This window comes from Centruroides vittatus, unplaced genomic scaffold (assembly GCF_030686945.1).
Source record: "Centruroides vittatus isolate TY-2023 unplaced genomic scaffold, ASM3068694v2 contig_958, whole genome shotgun sequence".
Taxonomy (NCBI): Eukaryota; Metazoa; Arthropoda; class Arachnida; order Scorpiones; family Buthidae; genus Centruroides; species Centruroides vittatus.
This window is the reverse complement of record NW_027122637.1, coordinates 826,459-849,478: the sequence shown is the minus strand read 5'-3', so window position 1 is coordinate 849,478 and position 23,020 is coordinate 826,459. Positions and strand designations below refer to the sequence as shown.

General features: G+C 30.6%; 2 protein-coding genes across 3 annotated transcripts in view; one reads left to right on the top strand and one right to left on the bottom strand.

The window, feature by feature from the left end:
• Crk (Crk proto-oncogene, adaptor protein) overlaps positions 1-19,462 on the bottom strand; it is a 34,718-nt gene extending 15,256 nt beyond the window's left edge. The window contains exons 1-2 of the mRNA XM_067282585.1: positions 19,311-19,462; positions 370-492 (exon numbers count right to left, since the gene is read on the bottom strand). Of these exons, the coding sequence (XP_067138686.1) occupies positions 370-492; positions 19,311-19,345 (158 nt within the window). The 5' untranslated portion in view covers positions 19,346-19,462. The remainder of the gene's footprint in view (positions 1-369; positions 493-19,310) is intronic.
• Positions 19,463-22,429: 2,967 nt separating this feature from the next.
• LOC136985322 (UDP-N-acetylglucosamine transporter-like) overlaps positions 22,430-23,020 on the top strand; it is a 31,033-nt gene continuing 30,442 nt past the window's right edge. For both annotated transcript variants that reach the window (XM_067282583.1, XM_067282584.1), the window contains exon 1: positions 22,430-22,587. The gene's annotated coding sequence lies outside the window, so the exon portion shown is untranslated. The remainder of the gene's footprint in view (positions 22,588-23,020) is intronic.

Sequence of the window (23,020 nt, the reverse complement as noted above, 5' to 3'; positions counted from 1 at the left end):
GAAGGTGTTATTTTATGCCATTTATTTTGACTTTTTTGGATTCAGGAAGTCTCAAAATGTGGAGATTTGCAAAAAAAAAAAAAAAACTTGGAGGATCAAATGTGACACAATCAACAAAGTAAAACTTTTTTTATATATATAAAAGGCTTTACTTTGTTGATTTATCCTTCCCAGGGATTGTGACACAATTCCAACACTTTCCCTTATGTATACATAAGGGAAAGTATTGGAATTGTTATGTATACATAATAGCTAGGAAAGTAAAATTACTTCTTAATATTTCAGTTGTTATTCTAATAATTAAAACAATTGAGTTTGTTTAAAATTATAAATATTTAAATTATTAGAATAAACTAAATAGTTCTATACCTAACACACAAAACCAAATCTCCTTGTATGGTTGTACTATTCCGTACAAGAAATACACCAGCTTCTTTTTCTGCCATTAAAAGATCTGTTGCTTCTTGTCTAGTCATTGGTCCAAAATACCAACTATAAAAATAATCATAAATATGAGTATTTTATTTAAGAAAAATATCATTAAAATTTGTAATGCTTTAAAAAGTATTTTTCCTCAATTTCCAAAATATATATTCTCTAAAACAAGTATGTAAATTTAAATGTTTTAGTTACAATTAAATGTATCATCATTAAACATAGTAACTTCAAAGAACCTCCAAATAATAACCTTTGTTAAAATTTGATACATATACATAGTCTAGTGAACTACAGGATAATTCATTCATGATTACATGTTATGTTATTCAAATGTGACTGTGCAATGTGAAACATACCCTGGTTGTCCAAAACATCATGAAATAAAAAATTGTTCCATTCGTGTTTCATGTAGATATATTCCACATAATAAATGTTCAGTTCCAAATGAACCTCCCTGTAGATCCATTGCCAAAGCACAGAACTAAAAATGTTTCCTTAACACAACAGAATTGATTGAATGTGCTAAGGAACTGTATCATCATATGAATTTAATTAGTAATACAAAAAACCTTTCACACTATGTTTCTAGCAATTAAATCACTAAGTACAAACGTTTTGAATGGCCTTCTTCTTTGTGTGCAGAGAATATGAATTTAAATTTCATATTTCTGCAATATGAAAGTTGTAATTGTAATTAGTTAAATTTTTTATTTGTAAACTCTGAATAACCAATTTTGTAATATTTTCACTGGAATAACTATTATAATTTTTATGTTTAACAATGTCACAAATTAATAAAATAGTTATTCAGAATTTTCATTACTTAGATTTTATTTTTTATAAATTCCAGATTATACATAATTTTAAGAAAAAAAACATTTGAAATCATATTTATAATTTGAAAATTTCAATAATTTATATATAGAAACATACAGGGATGTATAATAAATAGTTTTAATTAAGGATTCTAATGGGTTACTACATGAATATAGCTGTAAATCTTAAAGGGGGAAAGGCAATTCAACCTTTAACATAAGTAATAGATATCATAATAATATAAAACTACTAGCTGACCCGGCCACGCGTTGTTGTGGCTCAAAATGTATCTATTATAAATGTATAACATTTCCCCCCGTGGGGTGAATTTCAAAAATCCCTTCTTAGTGTACAGTACATTCTCTTGACGTACCCTATTAAAACACAATCAAAAACGCGTCTAAAATAGTATAATAAAAGCAGAGTTCTTCACAGTAAGCCTTAATCCTGTCCCTCTCCCTGCTGGGGAATATCGAAAAATCCCTTTTTAGTGTATATTCTGTTGACGTAACCTATTAAAACGCAATTAAAAACGCAAAAAACCGCACGTAAAATAGTATAAATAGAAACCGAGTTCTTCACACTAAGCCTTAATCCCGTCCCTCTCCCCGCAAGGAAATATCAAAAAATCCCTTTTTAGTGTATATTCTGTTGATGTAACCTATTAAAACGCAAAAAACCGCATCTAAAATAGTATAATAGAAGCCGAGTTCTTCACGGTAAGCCTTAATCCCGTCCATCTTCCCCCGTAGGGAGAATTTCGACATGTATATTATATAAAAACACGTGCATATTCGAATGCAACGTTGTCAAAATTTCAAAGGAATCGGTAGGAACAAACGAACGTTATATTTTATTTATATAGATAGATAGAAAATGATCTGCTTCAGTCCATTCTCACAGAAAAGCAAACTTAGGTCGTCAGAAGTTAGCGCCATCTGTTGGACATAAAAGCCTTAATCCATATATAAATATATTTTTGAAAGGGAGGAAATGGTGGTCTTCACATATGCCACAAACCTTTGCGGGAGTGTATTAAACAACTTCCCAAAGTTTCATGGCAATCGGATAAATGGTGTGGTAATGCATGAAGGACAAACACACACACAGACATACATTCGTTTTTATATATATAGATGAGCATCTTTAAAATATTAAATAAACTTTTTTTTTTAATTTTGAGCAAATATTAACTTAACATAACTTTTCTAAGACATTGATGAGATTTTTTAAAAAACAATCTTCACTAATGACTACCGGTACATATAAGATCCAATACAACCTCTTCAACCTTCAGATTTCTGGTACAAATACTACAAAAAGCTACACGCTGGAGATAAAACGTTTTTGAAATTCAAAAATTGAATATATTCATCGCATTCCATTTTGCAAGTGTCAATGAACCTGACGAAGATCTTGGTGGAAAATCGAAAGTGTTAGTTCATTAACTTTCATCGTTTTGTACCAGAAATCTGAAGGTTGAAGAGGTTTTATTGGAGATTTTTTAAATTTCAAATGATAAATGATTTTATTTTAATACAAGTTTATGCAAATTTAAACTCTAGATTATCAATTATATGGGAATAAAATTTCTTTTACATTTCTTTAAGATTTGTTAGAGTTGCATTTATATATTTTATTCAACAAGCATAAATTATATCTTCCTTATTCTATATAACTTAAAAAATGAAAGTGCAATGATTTTTATCATATTTAAGAATATAGGGTATTTAAAGAAAAGATACTTATTAAGTAAATAATATGGCAAAACATTTTTCAGCACAGTTGAAAATGCACACCAATCTAAAATTCAAATGTAAAGATCAAGTTAATCAATGTTTAAGATTAACACCAAACTAATAGTAGCTAAAATTCAAAATCTAATTAATTTGAATTTAACAAAAATGAGGGTTGCTAAAATAAATCCATCAACCAGTTGCATAACTTTCCCTGTGAGAGGTAAAAATTGTATGCAGTGCTATCTGTCATGAGATTTTATTTTAATAAATTTTTATATTATTATTATAAAATAGCAAACAGCTTAATTTTGAGTTTTATAAAAAGTTGTAAATGCTAATAACTAAGCCCCGGATTTTTCGGATTGATAAAAGAGTTTTGGATCCAAAAGATTGTGTTTTTGAAACAAAAAAATAATAATAAAAATAAAACAATTATCAAACTTTTTCAGTTGTTATCTGTTTATTAATTAATGCAGTATACAATATTATAAACTCTTTGAATATGATCATGCATATAGAAGAAAATATTAATAGATTTCTTGTGTCAGACTATGTGGACGGTCAGTGAGAATGTTTTTATACAATGAAAAACTTCTCTCGGCCTCAAATTTAGTCACAGGATAGTATTTCAGCAAAGACACATTAGCAAGCCCTAATCCTCAGGGATCTTCAACTAGACAGCTATTAACTTTGCGAAGCACAGAAAAACTACTGTTCTTCTCCAAAAGTGCCGCCAGCTTGGTGTGAAGTTTTCCTCCACATAAACCAGGAAGATTTTGTATAGAATCCTCTACTGTATGAAAAATTTTTAGAGATTCTTTAAGTGACAACCCTCTTGCTTCTAATACTTCAATGATATCTGGAAAATTTAACAAATTGGTGCAGATGTAAACTAGAGAAGAGATTAAATGTGGATTTTCCAAAGCTTCCTTAACATCCACAATGAGATCTTTCTGATTCATCCAGTTCATTGATAAAATTTTGAAAGTCAAGTAAATGGTCCGCATTGAATACTGCCTCTTTTATCTATGTGCTCCATATTGTGACTATGGGAGAGGGTGGCAAAGGAGTATCTGGCAGGTGCTCACGATGCATAGCAGTTCGCATTGTGTCTTTACCAGTAGTTTGTAAGATTTAAGAAATTTTATGTTGGTTATTTTCAATCAAGTACGTTTTTGTTAATTTAGTTACATTAAAACATACTATTCAAAAAAATTAAAAGCAAAATTCATTTCAAAATTAAACAAAATGAGTATTCAAAAAATTTAGTTAAGTACTTTTTAAAAATTTTGTTACATTAAACCATCAAATTGTTTTTCAATTAGTAATAAGTAAAAATAATTCTACTTACTATCCTTCTCTTAGAATAATGATTCATTTGTAAAAATTGCAGGCAAAACTTCAATGACAACAATACTCAAGTATACAAAAATCAAAGAAATGACAAAAATAACCTCTTATCTGTGCTTTCATGTATTAGTTGGCACACCAAAAATGCATCTGCAAACTGCTTTGTCACAACTCCAACTTGCTTTTAATACACTTAGCCTAACTGCACTTTTTTTTGAAAAAAAAATATTGGAAATGTAATATACCATATTCTTGCAGAACACAAAATCTTATTTCTCATACCTACTGAATGTATACTGATTGCTTTTTCAAATGTATCTAAATGTGTTCTGCTTTTTAATTCAATAAAGGCCAGGCAGATGGCCGTGGGGTCCCATGGGACCCTTTGGCAGCTTCTCTTCACACTCTCCTGTCTTGCTTTATTTCTTCTTCCCTCTTATTCCCTAACCTTTTTCCCTCTTCCTTCCTCTTCACACTCTAGGGCTAAGTCCTTCGATTCACAAGAAGGACAGCCCTCTCAACTCTTTTACCAATATACCTACTGAATATAGTGAATGAAAGCATCATTTCTCTTGATAGTACAGTACATCTAACACAAAATGCCAAACCAATAGATTAATTTTTTCTTAAAAATAATTAATGCTAATATTAAAAATGAAAGCAAAAATAAATTTCTAAAATTTTATAACAGAATTCTCACTTGTATTCAATTTTTATATACGAGGCGTGTTTTTAAAGTAAGTATTGTTTTAATATAACGCCACTGGAGCGCTGCAGTCGGCACTTAGTGCATGTACGCTGTGTACCTACATCTGTTGGGAAGCCACAAACGCCATTACGGAGCCAGTCAACTGTGTTTACTGTTGTTTGTGTGTTATTGAAATGCCGCTGCTCATTGAGAATCCCGCCAACTGCAAAGTGCGCGCCGTTATTCGTTTTCTCAGTGCTAAAAGCTCGAAAGTAGCTGAAATTTATCGCCAAATCAGTGATGTTTATGGTGAAAGTGTTATGAGTGATGGAATGGTACAAAAATGGGTTAGGGCCTTTAGTAATGGCCGCACAAACATTTACAATGCGGAACGAAGTCGAAGGAATCGTTGATAATGACTTTCAGTCATTATCAACGATTTGATTGAAAAAGTGGACTGTAGAGTGAGAGAGACGATTCACGATTTTATCTTTAGATAAAGAGTTTCCTGCAGTTTCAAGAAGTGTTCTCTATGAAATTGTGACCAGACGATTAAATTATCAAAAGTTGTGTTCCCGTTGGGTGCCGAAAATGTTGACGGAGGAGCACAAAACCAAACGTTTGGCCAGTGCATTGACTTTTCTTGAGCGCTACAGTGACGAGGGAGATGATTTTTTAAGCCGTATTGTTACAGGCGATGAAATGTGGGTATCCTACGTTACACCAGAATCGAAGCAACAATCCATGGAATGACGACATTCATCATCTCCAAGGAAAGTCAAGTTCAAGCAAACAATTTCTGCTCAGAAAATCGTGTGCACGGTGTTTTGGGACAGATACAGAGTGTTGCTTGTTGATTTTTTGCCTCATGGTGAAACGATCAATTCAGCTGCATACTGTGAGACTTTAAAAAAACAGTGCCATGCAGTACAAAACAAAAGGCGGGGATTACTGAGCAAGGGTGTCGTTTTGCTCCACGATAATGCTCGTCCACATACGGCAAATCAAACTCAAGACCTAATCACATCATTTGGCTGGGAACAATTAGACCACCCTCCATACAGTCCCAACCTAGTGCCTAGTGACTATCATTTGTTTCTGCATTTGAAAAAGCATCTGGCAGGGCAGCGCCATAACAATCACAACGAAGTCAAAACGACCGTTCTGCAGTGGTTGTCTCATCAGGCAGCAACATTCTTTGAGGATGGAATACAAAAGCTGGTCCCACAATACAATAAGTGTCTCAATATTAATGGGAATTATGTAGAAAAGTAGTGTAAAATATGGGCTTTCACATAAATAAAAATTTTGGTAAAAATGTTTGCTTGTTTTTTTTATATTTCAAGACGGTACTTACTTTAAAAACACGCCTCGTACTTTGAATTCCTACTTAAAGAGAAACAATCAAAACTGGAACAACGCAAATATTAATCACCTCAGTAACCTTAGTTACTGCGGTGATTAATATTTACACTTTGAATTCCTCATTTGAAAGCATAATGCAATTACCTTTATCATTTTATAGGCAACATGACAACTCAACCCAACAGAGTGTAGTGCAATGTTGGAATGCAACATGTAATGCGATGCAATGTGCAATGCAGTGATTTAATTAATAAATTGCAAGAATAATTACTTACAATCCTTTTTGTCATAATTAAAATTACTACTATTATTGTGACAAAAAGTTCGCTTTTGTTTTTAAATGCCTATTTTGGAAAATTTATGATGTAAAGGGGCACAATGGTGGTTTTTAATGCTAGACTTGAAAACAATTTATTTATTCTATTATAAATTTATTTTAATGAAGTATATGTAATAGTGAACTTCAATCATCTCATTAGATGTCTTTTATTAAATATTTTTATAGTTGTTAAAAATTTGATTGAAAATTTGTAATACCAGTCTTTCTTTAATATAGGGTCTTTAAAAAATAACTTTAGCATTTCCTACACAATTTAATAAATAAAAAATTTTATTTGAATTACAAGATGAAATAAAAGGACATATTTTCAATGTTTTTTTGGTAGTCAGTACATTTTGATATATGCTGCCCTAAATGGCAGTTTCAACCTGACAATGCTGCAACATGCTGTGTGTATTGCAGCACTGTCACAGCACTCCTTTCATGGCCATGCAACTGTCTGAACAATATTCTCTCTTCCCATATTTGCACCAGCATGTTAAAGTGCCATTGTGACTATCATGTCCATGTGGTGGTAATGTTTTAAAGAGACAGAAGAATAGTCTTATTTGAGATGATGATGTTCTATTGCCATTGAACAGTAACAACAGATTTACTTTTGATAAACCAAATCACACACTGCACTTTCTGGTAGACTGTCACCACAATACTGACACCACCATGTGGTGTAGTGTTATTTTTACTTAATGTCATATGCACCAGAAAAACTGAAATTCTGAGGACACTGAAACATATTTCTAATATCTTATTTATAGAGATTAATATAAAATTTTTGAAATATCAAAGTTATTTTGTGAAGACCCTCTACATAAAGAAGAAAGTAATCAAATTTAGTAAACTGTGGCACTACTGTTAGTTTTTAGCATCAAATGTTTGCACTTCTTAAAATAATGTGAAAAATGCAGGCAGTATAAAAGTCAATGAGTGGGTATTACATAGTTTAGGAAAAAAATCTAATGGTAATTTTTGATCCTGGTTCTAAAAACACAAGCTAAATGTTTACAATTACTTTCTCATTTGTCACTGTACCACATGACATCACTGCGTCTGATTCTACTCAGAAATGCTGACAGAATGTCAATCAAAATTAAAACTTATTGATATAATTAATATATTAATACAGTGACCTAAGAGTTTTGAGTTTTTTTAAATAAGTTTAAATGTTCCTACCTCCATCATTTGTTTATGAAGAGAGAAATCATTGGACTTTTTATATATTACATTGAACAGTAAATCACTTATTGTAATCATCTTGATTGTCATAAATATAGATGCATCTCAACTGATAATGTTAAGCAGAGTAAATAAGATTTAATATTGGATTCCATTTCCACTAATTATAAAGGACATGTTAAAGCAATAAAAACTGTATAACTTTAATAATAATAAACTTTAATAGTAATTCATCCAGTATATAACTGAAGTAACATATGCCAGCAATTTAAAGTACTAGTTAAGATTTATAACATGCAATTATTATTAGTTATTCTTGCATCAGCCATATGTTGAAACTGATGGCATGAATAGGCATATAGCTTAAAATGCTTATCTAGCTAAAAATAATGCTAACTATAACCAAAACTCTGATTACAATAAATCAATGCATAAGTATATTTTAACTTCCATGTTTTGAGACATGCCAATTCATATAATATTACATAACTAATAACTATCTAATTGCAATAAATGGATTCTACTATATTTCAAAATATATTAATATAAATGCTAGAAAATACAATAGGTGCCACTTATTGTAATGATGAATATTGTTATCAGTCATTTAATATTATTTAATATAGGTATTATTGTACTTGCTATTGTATTGACAAAATACCTCCAAACAAACCTATCACAGTTTACTGTATAGAAACCTCTATCTTGAAACATGCCTATGTCAAAGTTTTTCTCATTCCTGTGAAATTCAAGACAGACAGGTTCAACTGTAGTTGAAACCAAACATGTAATTAACTGTTGGTTTAATTTTCAAATTGCAACAGAAACTATAACTAATAGTTAACCATGTAGATTAATTACATTAATAGTTAACTACTGCCCATCTTTAGACATGACATTTGGATGCTATACAAGGGAGTAAATTTTTGATTACATCAAAAAATTAATTTTTTAAATTTAACTAAATTGATATGTATTTTGTTTCGTTCAAATGGCTTGAACTGAAGAACACTAAAAATAAAACAAGCAAAAGTATTCTTTAATGTAAAAAGTTCATAACATTGTTCACTGTGTCATATATAGTGATACCTCGGTTTTTGTCAATAATTTGTCTGAAAAGAATCAGTGAAATCTGAAATTGACAAAAACAGAGGCAATTATTTCTATATAAATCAATGTAAATCCAATTAATTCATTCTAGACATTCCAAAAACACATTTTATAGAGAATAAATATAGTGTTTAATATTAAAAACAATAAGAAATTAATATAAAATGAATATAAAAGACTAATGTAAAGAATAAATAAACATTTAACATGGCATTTCCCACAATGGAACTAAAAGGAAAGGAAAGCAATGGAATTGGGTGTATTCAAAATCTCAGCATCAATCTAGTGAGATGATGCCAGAAGTGATGCAACTGCTGGCATTTTCTAGAGAACACAAATGCTGACAGCTGGGAATTTCGGGAGAGAAAAACAATAAAAATGGCAAATGATGTGGACTGCCACATTACATTAAATTTATTTTTGAACTTAATGAAAACAGCTTAATGAATATTTTGAAAAGAGAAATAAGGATGAATATTTTTTAAATTTTCATAGGAGTTTTAAATAATTAAATCAATTCTAAGATTACACTTTAATTAACAACTAAAACAAATTATGTGATATCTTATGTAAATATACTAGTATATTACAATATTCTATTAATTAATATACTAACAGAATATTAATTTATTCAGGGTTTATTCATCAACAAATACATTCAAAATTGTCAATGCAAAATAGAGCTCTTACGAGCCTCATGGTGGCTGCCTTCTTGTTTGCTGGTGTATTGAGCACTGAAAAAGACATTTGCAGTTTTTTGGAAGCATGCTGGCAGCACCGGAAGTCATCTAAAATTTTGAACAAAGGTGCTGACTGCATGCTGAGATTTTGAATATGGCCATTGTTTGGCTGGATGTGCAGGATAATGTTCATACAATGAGAAACAATGCCATACTGATGAAATCCAAGGCAACCAACGAAAACAGATACAAATTTTTCGCAAAAAAATCAACAAAAACCAAAACCGATGATAACCGAAGTAAATGAAAACAGAGGTATTTCTGTACTAATTTACGCTTTTTAAAAAATTCTATCAAAGAGAAATCTTTAAAGTGTTTGCTTTCAAAAAATAATGAAATTCTTAAAATTCAATTATTTAATTACAATCACTATCATAAAAATTAGCACACCAAGAAGGAATTGTCAGAATTGAACAAAATTGTACCTGTGTGAGTGTAACAGTGATATAAGTAAATGATTACAAAATGAAAGCAAAAGGATCATTTGTTGCAGGAAACACTACAGATGAAAGGAGGTACTTGTACCCTGTTGAGCCACCTCTAGCTTAAATACACAATGTGATACTAGCAATCATAAAGGCATACAGGTGCCATATGGTGTTCTGTATCATCTCAATCCACAGTTGCTGCAAGAGGTCCTCTAATTTATCCAAACTCCTATGCTGTCCAACTTGGCATCTCAGGTGATCCCAGACATGTTAAATCAATGGCAAATCAGGGGACCTGCTTTGCCACTGATTCCCTGATTCTTGGACAGGCCAGGGAAATGTGACAATGTGGTAGAGGCAGTCCTGTGACACTCTTGATAAGTCACAGGACTGCCTCCAGTGATTGTCCCAATGCTTTTGGAAGCCCTCCATTACTGTGGGGGAGTAGTGTGTTGTGCCAAAGTGTAAGCAATTATTTAATACAATCATTGCCTAAAAATGGCAATGATTGTATTAAATAATTGAATTTTAAGAATTTCATTATTTTTTGAAAGCACTGGACAGGCCCCATGGTGAATGCCTCCAAACTTGAACATGGTTGTCATCAGTACCCAAACTGAATCCGATTTGTCACTGTAGATGATCCAGTTCCATTCCGTTTCAGTTCAATCCCATTGGGAGAAACACCACCCCACGCAGACAGTCAGTGGCTATCAATAGCAACAATGTAATTGCCGCTGCAATACCAAATGTTCCTAATCCAAGCACCTCAAAAATGGTATGGACAGTCACAGGGGCCTCTAATAATGGTGGTACCTGTGACCAGATGATGGACAACAATACAGTAGGTTGTGTGTGTACTTGTTGGAGTACCAGTGGTCCTCTCAGCTAGTGGTCTGCTGATAGTATTCTAAGCCTGGGTACCATGTGTGTGAGCTCTCTCGTCCATTAGTCCCATCCCACAATATTGTCAGATTTTGTTCAATTCTGACAATGCCTTCTTGGTGTGAGCCTAGGTGGTGGGCTACTCTGCAAGATGACCATCCAGATTCTCTCAACCTAATGATCCTTCCTCTTTCAAACTCAGTTAGTTGTTCATATAGTCTTTGATTTGAGACAAAGGTATCTCAAGTGAAACAGTGTCCCTCTGCAACAGGTAAAATACAGATAAGATGCCTTGGCATGCTTTTTTTTATAGACCAAGGGGGATACACTTTAATGCCCTCTGCTGGCATTGTGCAATGAGCCATCACACTATAACTCTAATCACTTCCATATCTGCTTGCAACTTATCTGCATGCCAAGTTTCACAGTGATACAACAACTTCTTGGTGTGTTAATTTTTATGGCAATAAATGTATATACCAGAAGAAATTTAAGTGAAATTAATATAGATTGGTATTTGTAACTTATGTGTAATTTACTAACTACTTGTACTTTAAATACTTAATTTCATTATTATAATTTACTAGTATTAAATCAAATATGATGATGTTTCATTTTATAAACATCCTTGGAAGATGTTTTTGCTATAATTATTTCCTATTCTAGATTTAAATCTAAACTGTTATGTCATATCACTTAAGTTTTAGTTGTTAAACATCTGATATTGGACCATTTAAAAAATATGCAAACCATATTTAATTGTATCTTATAAATGTTGATAATCCTGGAATTCATTTGGCATGAAATAGGTAACCAGTAGTTATATTATGATGATTTATTCAACATCTAAACGCCTTTTGTATAGCAGAAAAAACAAAATACTATTATTATAATTATTATGATGACTAATGAAATAGATTAATTTCAGATATAAAAGAATTGCACTATTTGTCTGTATTACAAGCCAAATGTATTTTGGGAATAATTAACACTTACAAATTAGTGAAAGACTTTTAGAAATGGCATGGACATTTTTGGTTACTTACTAATATTTACAAACACCCACTCTAAACACAATTTAATGCAGTAATATTTCTTTATTGTAACATTTTCAATCATCTTAAACAATTTCTTCAAGAAAACTAACATTATACACAAAAATATATATAGAACAAATTTTGATATATATATATCAAAAGCATTTCATGAACTCATGGACTGACCTGATACATTCTAGAAAACTGTTAGGCATTTGTTCTTTTAGAACATTATTTTTCCTGAAGAAGAGCACTTGAGACAATCTAAATTGTTAAAATAAAGAAATATTACTGCATTAAATGGTTTTTGAGTGGATATTTGTAAAATTGTAGTTCTTATAGGAATAACAAGTACTAATATTTAAATAAGAATAATGTATTCTATCCTATTTAATTTTCAAATAAATAATTTTTAACTGTCAACAATATTGAAATTGTCCAAAGACCCAAAAGATTACATTGTCCAAACCAAAGACATTATATTCATTATGAATATATTATTCACCAATATTAATTATGAACTAGGCCAGTGATTCTCAAACTTTCTCGATCCACCACCCACTTTGTTCCATAAAGTTATACCCAACGCCCCCTAACTCATTCTCTCTGGTGTGAGAAAGGATTGGAAATATTCTTAGGAAAACTTTTCTATGAATCTCACACTTTGTGCCCTTACCGTACATTGTTCTCAACATCTGGAAACCATTAAACGCAATGTTTCCTCTTATCCGTTTAACAGAGGAAAGGGAACGGCTGTCAGTGACCCCAACTTTTGCCTTTGGTCACCGTTCAGTACCCTGCCTCCAGCGCCCCCCTAGATTTACTCACCACCCACAAGGGGGTGTTATCGCCCACTTTGAGAAATACTGAACTAGGCCTATTCATTATAAATAACCAAAACTTTAGTAATGATGTTGCAGTCAAAACCAGTTTTTAGTTAGGATGTGTTTTAACTAGCTGAAACTAGTTTATACTGGATGTCTTTGTTAAAACCCGTTTTGTCTAGTTAAAACTAGTTTTAACTCAAATTCGTTTTTGACTAGCAGTAAATTCTAGTTATAACAAAGACATCCAGTATAAACTAGTTAAAATGCATCCTAACTAAAAACTGGTTTTGACTGCAACATATACATAACAGCCAGGAAAGTAAAAACCTCTTAATTTTTTTGCATTTCTTGATGTTTCAGGGTCCCAAGTCCAAAAATGTAAAAATCTTGGAGGGAGGAGGTAATTTTTTGACGAATTGTCATACTTTCTCTCTCTGTTATATTTATGTTCCTTTATTGAAGGATTATTTTCGTATGACTTTAATTAATATTACTGATGTTGCTTTAGTGTTAATATTGCCAACATGGCTCTGATTTTCTTCAAAAATGTTCCTATAGTGTATGATTAATTTCGTATCGCTTTAATTAATGTTAATAACACAGATGCGTAACCAATATTTTCAATAAATATTGTATTAAATAATATAAATTTTTTAATCCCAATCATCACTTTATTTATTTACCCCAAACATATTTATGTAGCTAAAATTATTTTTAACTAACGTTCAAAGTTAAAACTAGTTTTATCTAAAATCCAAACATGTACAGCAGTAAATTCTAGTTATAACTAGGAAATTCGAGATGTAACAAAGACATCCAGTATAAACTAGTTTCAACTAGTTAAAACACGTCCTAACTAAAAACTGGTTTTGACTGCAACAATGAAATAATCTACGATTGATGCATAATACGATTTTTATCAAATATATAATTGTAAAAATGTTTATGATTTTACAATAAATCCTAAACATTTTAAATAGACAAAACAAGTTGAATAAGCTTATAATTTATTGATAAATATTATTTTTCAATCAAATTCTTTCTAGTATCCATTAAATTTTAATCATTATATCAGTTTGTTATAAAGTGCATTACATAAAAATAACCATTTGTATTTCCTGTATAGTCTTTGCTTTCCACCAAACTATTAAACAGGAAACATAATCATCTCCATGACTCTTCCTCATACTTCTAACCAGTCTATGCCATTCATTTTAATATGCTTAGCTCTAAGGATAGAGCTTTGAGCTTAGTTTTGAAAATGTTTATCAACTAAAAAAATTACCAAATTAAAATTCTTAATGTTCCAGGCGTTCTAATTACTTTTTAGAATTATTATATATATATATATATAAAAAAAATTCCTGCATCAAATAAAAAACTTAAACCAACACCTTAATGTTCGCTGAGAGATTTATTAATGTAACGAACGTTTTCGATCTAATCGATAGATCATCTTCAGGTTAAAAAGAATATTTCTTAAATGGAACATCGATTTCAAAATTTAAAAATACGTTGCTTGCGTTAATACATTTAAAATTTAAATGTATTAACGCAAGGGACGCAAAGGGTCTTCCTTCGGCTTGGAAATATGCCGTTAAAAACTTATAAGAGGCACGTGAGCTCTAGTATATTTTAATGGTGAATTATTTCTGGTTAGGATAGATAATATTATATATGTGTACGAGTAGAACGTTTTTTATCTTACATTTGTTGTATCTTTTACAATTATTACTTTTTTATTAATGTTACTGGTTATATTTTTAAATTTTGAAATTGATGTTCCATTTAAGAAATATTCTTTTTAACCTGAAGATGATCTATCGATTAGATCGAAAACGTTCGTTACATTAATAAATCTCTCAGCGAACATTAAGGTGTTGGTTTAAGTTTTTTATTTGTTGAATTCTGCTGGGTACAAGTGTGGTTTATACTCCTGCATCAATTTATTCTTCCAAAACTGCTTTTTATTTTCATTGTTGTCTCTGAAGTTGAATTGTAGAAACCTGAAAGTGCCTATTTATAAACTCTTTCTGTCCTGTGGGCACTAAGGAGACCTTTCTTTCAGTAAGCACATTATAGATTTGGCTGGGTCCACAATGGGGTAGCTCAGTGGCAAAAGACAGAGTTCAATTTATCTAGAGAGACCACCCCAAAAAATTTGACACACGTAAGAATTGTACATCAAATATAGAGATAGAATAGAAAAATTAAAAACCTACTTTGAAGCAAATGACATGGATATCATAAAAGCAGATAAATCAAAACAGATTATTATAGTGAAACAAGAGTGGATCCAAACCAAAAAATTAGAAATAGTTAATAATGGGTCTTTTAAAGAACTACCAATAGATTCAAAAGAAGTTATTTATGTTGAACTCAAGAAACGAATAAATAAGCAAGTTAAATTAAACAATATAAAGAAAGAAGAAAAACAGTGTATTTTAACAAATGAAAATATCAGTTAAACATACAACTAAAAACACATAAACCAGGCGAGCAAATAAGACCAATCATCGACTTCAAAAATTCAGTCTTATATAATTTAGAAAAATACTTAAAACAGAAATTAAAAATGTATAAAAATTCAGAATACTCCATCAAGTATACAGATGAACTTATACACAACATGAAAAATATAAAAATAAACAAAAATTATAAACTTGCAAGCCTAGATATAATAAATATGTACCCTTCGATAACCTGGAACCTAATAGAAAGTATGCTAAAAGAAATTGAAGCAAAAGAAGAAATTGATTTAATAGAATTCGTATATAGGAGTAATTATTTTGAAGTTAAGAATAAGTTCTACACACAAAAAACAGGCATAAGCATGAGATCAGTCGTAGGCCCAAAAATAGCAGAACTTGTTACAATAGATATAGATCAATCAATCAATGAAATTACAGGCATAAAGTTTTATAAACGATGTGTGGATGACATAATTATACTATACGGCCAAGAAATAATAAAACTAGAAGAAATAGGAGAAAAAATAAATTAAATGATAATATTAAATTTAAAGTTGAGAAGGAGACAAACACAGAAATAAATTACCTAGACATTAAATTAACCTGAAAAGCAAAGAGAATTGAATTTGAGCCATATACTAAACCATGCAAGATCAGGAAGGTGATAAGCTACAATTCAAACATCCTACCGTATATAAAAGAAAACATATTCTACATGGAGTATAAAAAAAATTGTGAACAGAACAAGCTCACTACAGAAGAAGAAAAAAACATCTTAACGAACTACAAACTAAATTTCTAATAAACGGCTACCCACAACGAATAACAAATAACTGGAAAAGTAAAATCTACAATAAAAGACTAGAAAATGAACAAAACAAAGATAAAAGCAAATTAAGATACATATCCTTCCCCTACATTCGTGGCTTCTTCGAACAGATAAATAAAAGTTTTGATAAAATAAAAATAAAACTGGCACTAACTTATAGAAACTTACAAAAAAAAATCCGGCAGACTAAACCTGGCGTAAATAAACAACCAGATAAATACAACACTACTGATGTCGTTTACAAAATACCTTGCACACGTGAACCACCAAAACAACACACTGGAGAAACAAAAAGAAGATTGAAAGCAAGATTAAAACAACACATTGCAGATTTAAAATATAATCGTAAAAAACAGAGTTTATTCTAACATTGCACAACTCATAACTGCAGCATAGATAAAACTGATGTTAAAATAGTACACAAAGAAAAAAATTGGTACAAAAGAAAATTTAAAGAAAGCTACGAAATTACTACAGACAAAAATAATATTAACAAGAACCTAAGCATAGAAATTCATAAAAGCTGGTTACAACTATTAAATAGAATATCTTAAAAAGTATATTTATACAGTTGTAGGCATGGCTGTGTGCAGCATTCTGGGAAGAAGTTACATGCTGTGAGACATGCAGGGGAAGCAGTCAAGTTAGCAGGGAGGGGAAAGTAAGTGGGAAGACGTAGTGCAGACGTAGGACAGATACAACATATGTATATTACGTAACAGACTGAATAGGGGCGAAAGCCCGAAACACATCTCTGTAAAGATTATGGATTAAATAGACGAATTTGCCAAGTGTCTATAAATTCACCAAGTCGTGACACCAAACAAAACGAGAATTGTATTATTAATCAAGTTGTTTGTGAATAGGTTCTATTAAAGGAATGTTCAAAATATAATTTTGGATATATGCAATCTACATCAATAACAGTGGTCAGTGGTCAACAGTTTAACCCGTCGGCAGCAAATGACAGAAATTTCTGTCCTGGGCGATCACATGACACTGGCGAAGGACAGGTATATCCATTAAAAAATTACTGTAAAATACCTGGAGCATTTTGTGAAGTTGTAGAATTTTCATGAGTAGTTGGATGGATTCTCCAACTATGTTTAACTCATCGTAGACTGCATATCTTATTAAAACACTACACTCATGACACCTTATAAATTTGCAGCCGTGTTTATTCGGTACAAACGAACGTTTTCGGTCGTGTTTAACGACCTTCTTCAGGAAATATCCAAAAAAATTCGAACACAACGAAAATCTGCAAAACGAACTTCGTTGTGTTCGAATTTTTTTGGATATTTCCTGAAGAAGGTCGTTAAACACGACCGAAAACGTTCGTTTGTACCGAATAAACACGGCTGCAAATTTATAAGGTGTCATGAGTGTAGTGTTCCAACTATGTTTTGGAACATTCTTCAATTCTCGAGAAATTACAATAAAAAAGAGAAAATTAAATTTAATATGAAATTTTAGAAGGCCATCTATCGACATAAATCGAATTTAAACTTCCCGCAGTTATCTGATTGGTTAAGTTGTTATATATATAATTCTGAATATGATTTATCCAGAGTTATCTAAGAAAAGACAGCATTACATTTAACACAATTTAAACACAATACGGATCATAATGTCTTTTTATAAAAACGTCATCCTGTTGAAAAATACGTAAGAAGTTAATGAAATTGCATTGAACACAGTAATAGAAAAATATTTGCAGCACAACACAATATTCAGAAATTAAAAAAACATTGAAATTATATATAAATATATAACATTTGATTAAGAAAAATTGATTTAATTGTAAAATCATAATTCAAAAGTTGGAATATTGCAATTGTTCTTCAAAAAATATACTGAAGTTTAAAAACAATTGTAAATACAAGGGCTGTTTTTTTCAACTTTCAATGGTCCATAAAACAAAGAAAAATGTAAATAACAAAATGAATTTATTACCAAAAGTTAGGTTCAAACATGGTTACTTATCGACATAATCACCACGAAGATTGAAGCATTTGTCTATCTGTGGACGAGCTTTGAAATTCCCTCTTTGTATAATGTTACCGCCAATGACTCAAGACAGGCCCTAACATTGTTTTGAAGATCATTAGTCTAGAACCTCTGCCTTCCTAGCCACATTTTTAGTTCGGGAAAGAGGTGGAAGTCTTCACACATTAAATTCCAAGCTGAGTTGAAGTCTTCATCACCTTTAAACACCCAGCATAAAGCCCCGATTTAGTGCCAAGTGACTTCCACCTCTTTCCCAAACTGAAAACATGGCTAAGAGGGCATAGGTTAGAGACTAATAACAATCTTCAAAACAATGTTAGGGCCTATCTTCAGTCATTGGCATTAACATTCTACAAAGAGGGAATGGAAAAGTTCATCCACAGATATGACAAATGCTTCAATCTTCATGGTGATTATGTCAAAAAGTAACCATATTTGTACCTAACTTTTGGTAATAAATTCATTTTGTAATTTACATTTGTCTTTGTTTTATGGATCATCGGAGGCTAAAAAAGAAACAGCCCGTGTATGTCTGACTTCTAAAAGGAACACAATTACTGAATTATTTTATAAAACAATTAATTGTGTTCTTTTTTTAAAGTTATTAAAAATAAAACTGAAATTATTATATATGTATATAATCTCTCATAATCATCCTTTTTTTTTAAAAAAAATTCAAACAAAAATCAGGCAAACTATTCTTAGGACCACTATCGTAGTTTGCATATAAAATTTGTGGTTTTTTAAACAATAGCAATTTTTAATGACTGCTACATTATCGTTATAGTTTTTAATCATGTAGCGTGATACAAGATTATTTCCAACTGAACTGACTATGATCTTCGAAATCAGATAATTGCAAGCAAATGTAAGTTTTCATATATAACGTTTATCTAATTAGTTACTTAAAATTAAATCGAGAAAAAAAAAAAAAAGCTTAAATCTAAAATAACTGGATTTAGGCTTAATGCTAAGCCTAGTAAACAACACAGACGTAACAGTATTTCATGTTTACGCATATTATTAAAGTAGCGAGTTATTTTCGAGTTTCGATCTGTACTTACCTGTTTTTATCGTATGGATCGAAACTCGCAGCCATTTTACTGTATAAAACGTGCTTTCCCGCTCGAGATGCCAAGAAGCGTACTCCACAGCACTTAACTATACAACTAAGAATGGCCAACGCCTTCTTCTGGCCGAAAGCCAGGCAGACTTATGACTTACTTACAATTAAAATCATAAATATCTATAAAAACGCATTAGAAAATGTTATAAATATTAATATTTCGGTTTAAAAATTGTATATTTAATTAGTAAAAATATATTAAATAACGATTTTTTATATTTAAAAAAGTCTTTTATTATTAAAAAATATATATAATTAAATTTCAGAATAAGAAAAATATTAATTGTTTTAGGCAATTTAAATTTTTTAGATAATACAAGAAATTTTCGCGATATCAAATGATGCTGAGAAAAAAAAAAGGAAATATTTCATTTCCTGTCATCTATTCCTGAGTTAAAACAATGGAAATTTTAATTATATTGAAATTCCTTAAATTTTGATAGTATTAATTAAAAATAATAATCTTTCTTTCTTTATATAAATATTTTCAGTAAACTAAATTTTTTCGCGAATTTAATAAGCAGAGACACAACAATATTTATATCATAATTTTGAATTATTAATTATATACAATTTATGCTCATAATACGTTCAGAAAATACTTCGAGATAAATTTTTCGTAAATATATTAACGTTAATAATTAAAAATACATAATACAGGATATTTATAATGACAATATTTTTATTTCTAAAATATATTTTTAATAGAATAAAGAGTAATTTGTTGTTTTTATCGATTTAGTTTATAAATAAAAATATTAAATAAAACTTTAATAAAGTAATTGTGAAGGAAAGGGAAGTTATAGCTGATAAATTAAAAGTAATCTTTTTAAAATCGAAAGTAGATAAGAATGTTTTAGAAAATTTAAACGTCTTATTTAAGCGTGATTCTAGTTGATACTCTCTTTACGATGCATTCTAAATTTGGATCTATAGTTGTGCAATGAATGTGTTCCAAAATTTCCTTAGTGTGACTTCATAAAAAAATTCAGGACAACTGTTTTAATTCTGCTATTGTAATCGTTCGTTTCTTCTATGGTAATAAATAAATATTTTATAATGTAAGAACTGTGATATACAAACTGTACAATAGTAAAATTATATTCTATATAAATATACGATGCATATTTTTTACAGGGGGAGAAGTTTAAATGCGTGTATTAAATAAATATTTTAATTGTTAAATTTGAATTTTAATATTATTTTATTTATAATTAGCATATTGGATCAAATATTCCAATTTTATTTATTTAATAGTATATATATAATTATGCTGCCTTTCGGGCTAAGAATCTGTCTTTAGAAGCAGTTGCCAGTCATCAGCCTGAACTAGAAAATTTTCGCCTTTTTTAGCTAACATAACAGTTTTAACACTTCCATTGTTGATGGAAGTGTTAAGACTTAATCCTGTCCCTCTCCCCCGTGGGGAGAAATTTCGAAAAATCCCTTCTTAGTGTGCGTTCTCGTGACGTACCCTAACTGCGTACCAAATTTCAACTTTCAACTCCTAACCGTTTAGGCACGTCTCGATAATGTATATAGAAGCTTTAATCCTGTCCCTCTCCCCCGTGGAGAAGAATTTCGAAAAATCCCTTCTTAGTGTGCGTTTTCGTGATGTACCCTAACTTTCAACAAATTTCAACTTTCAACAAATTTCAACTTTCAACTCCTAACCGTTTGGGCTCTGCGCTGATTATTATTATTATTATTATTATTATCAACTCGTCTCGATTATATATATAGATTAATTATCCAAGCACTATAAATAGCTCTTTTTAGAACTTATCACACACTATCGAGAACTCACTCAGAGACTGATGAACATTAAGTACTTTTTTGTAACCACAGTATGCATTTCGGGCTGACAAGCTGTCCCTCTTCAGCCATTACAATCACTAAATTATAAGCCTGTAATCCATAATTGTAAATCCACCCCATTAACCATCTGGGTTATACGAAGTATAAAGAATTTTAATTTTGAGCCGTTTAATCTATAACTATATAGTCCTAGGTGTTTACTGGGGACATGACCCATGCAAACTGACATTCGGACCGTTACGATATGCATTTTGAAACTTCTAACTTGAAAATAACTGATAACAACTGGGCTGTAGGTCGCTTTGAGTAAGAGGGACTTTTTTCAAGCCTGTTGCCTCATTGTGGGCCTAGTTAAACACCAGGCAAAAAAAGGAAGCGACCAAATGATAAAGGACGGGGAACCGACATATCCGAGAGAGACTATCTCTCGAAAAGCTCTTGGATTTTTCGACCACCCGGACTCGTTCCCAGAACAGTAGGAGCGTATTAATCGCCTCGACCATCCAGCGGCGATATGATTTGAAAGCGTGAATTAAACCTTTTCTTCCTTTCCACGTGAGAGTTTTTACCTCTGCTTTATTTTCCGGTGAATAGTTCAGATTAACGGAAACAATCAAAATTAATGTTTAAAAATTGCTATATTTAAAGCTATTTTAGTAGAATGAGTATACTTATCGAATTGGGTATCAGATACGACGTTTATGTATATTTGAACTAACTTACATAGAGTTTTCTCCTTATTAATTGCGAAAAATTTACATATGAAGTCTAGTGAAAATTTATTTATTTTCCAATAAGTTCTTGTTTCGGACTTCTAATAATATAGGTATGCTCCCCAGGAATTTTTCGGGGAAGTGATTCGATCGGATATGTCGGTCCCCGACCCTCACCACCCGACTTCCCCATTGTGGGCCTGTCTGAACCCATAATGGGCTTGCTATGAGAGACCCTCTTAGTGTCCACAGGACGGAAAGAGTTTTAAAAAAGTACCCGTAGAGCAGAACGATAAACATTAAAAAAATTTCTTTTTTAATTTTTTATTTTTTTTAATGTGAAATTGACTAATGTTTAAAAATGAAAAAGAATCGAAATTTGTGTCATAAATTATTTATTTTGAGGATTGCACTAATGTTATTTTACAAATATTTAAATTTTAAATAAATAAATATTATTAACTTTAAAAGTAAAAAAAAAAAAAAAAAGAAAAAAAAATGCAGGGGGATGTTAGATATTATCAACGATGCTGTTGCTATAGCAACTGTTACAGAAACGGTAGTAATGTATACTTTAAAAGGCCAAAAGATTTAACATATTTTAACACTTGAGAGTTTCAATATAATCTATAGTATATAAAATTAAATAATGTCTTTCGTATTCAGGATATATAATTCAAAAAGGTAACTTTTGAATTTCTTATTAACAGAAGAAAATCTATAAAAATGAAATAATTATTTGTTAGTATTATCCACTGTTGATATAAAACACCTTAAAACAATGAAAAGTGAAAAGATAAGCGTGTTAAAATGTTTATAATTTGTTTTCTCTTGTCTTCAAATACACCATTTATAAATATATCGTCAAACGTATATTTTATAACGAAGAGTGAACAATTACAAAATGAACAACGTTTTGATTTCGTATATTGTAAAATTTTCTAAATATAAATATTAAATTTTATAGTTGATTCTTAAGATGTTGTTATGAAATATTCATCAATAAAACACAAGTTATTTTAAGCATATCTGAAGAATGTATACTTTTAAAAAAGGAAGGCACGTTTTAAATATTTATTCTTCAGATATACCATTTAAATGATTACAGTTTGACTTT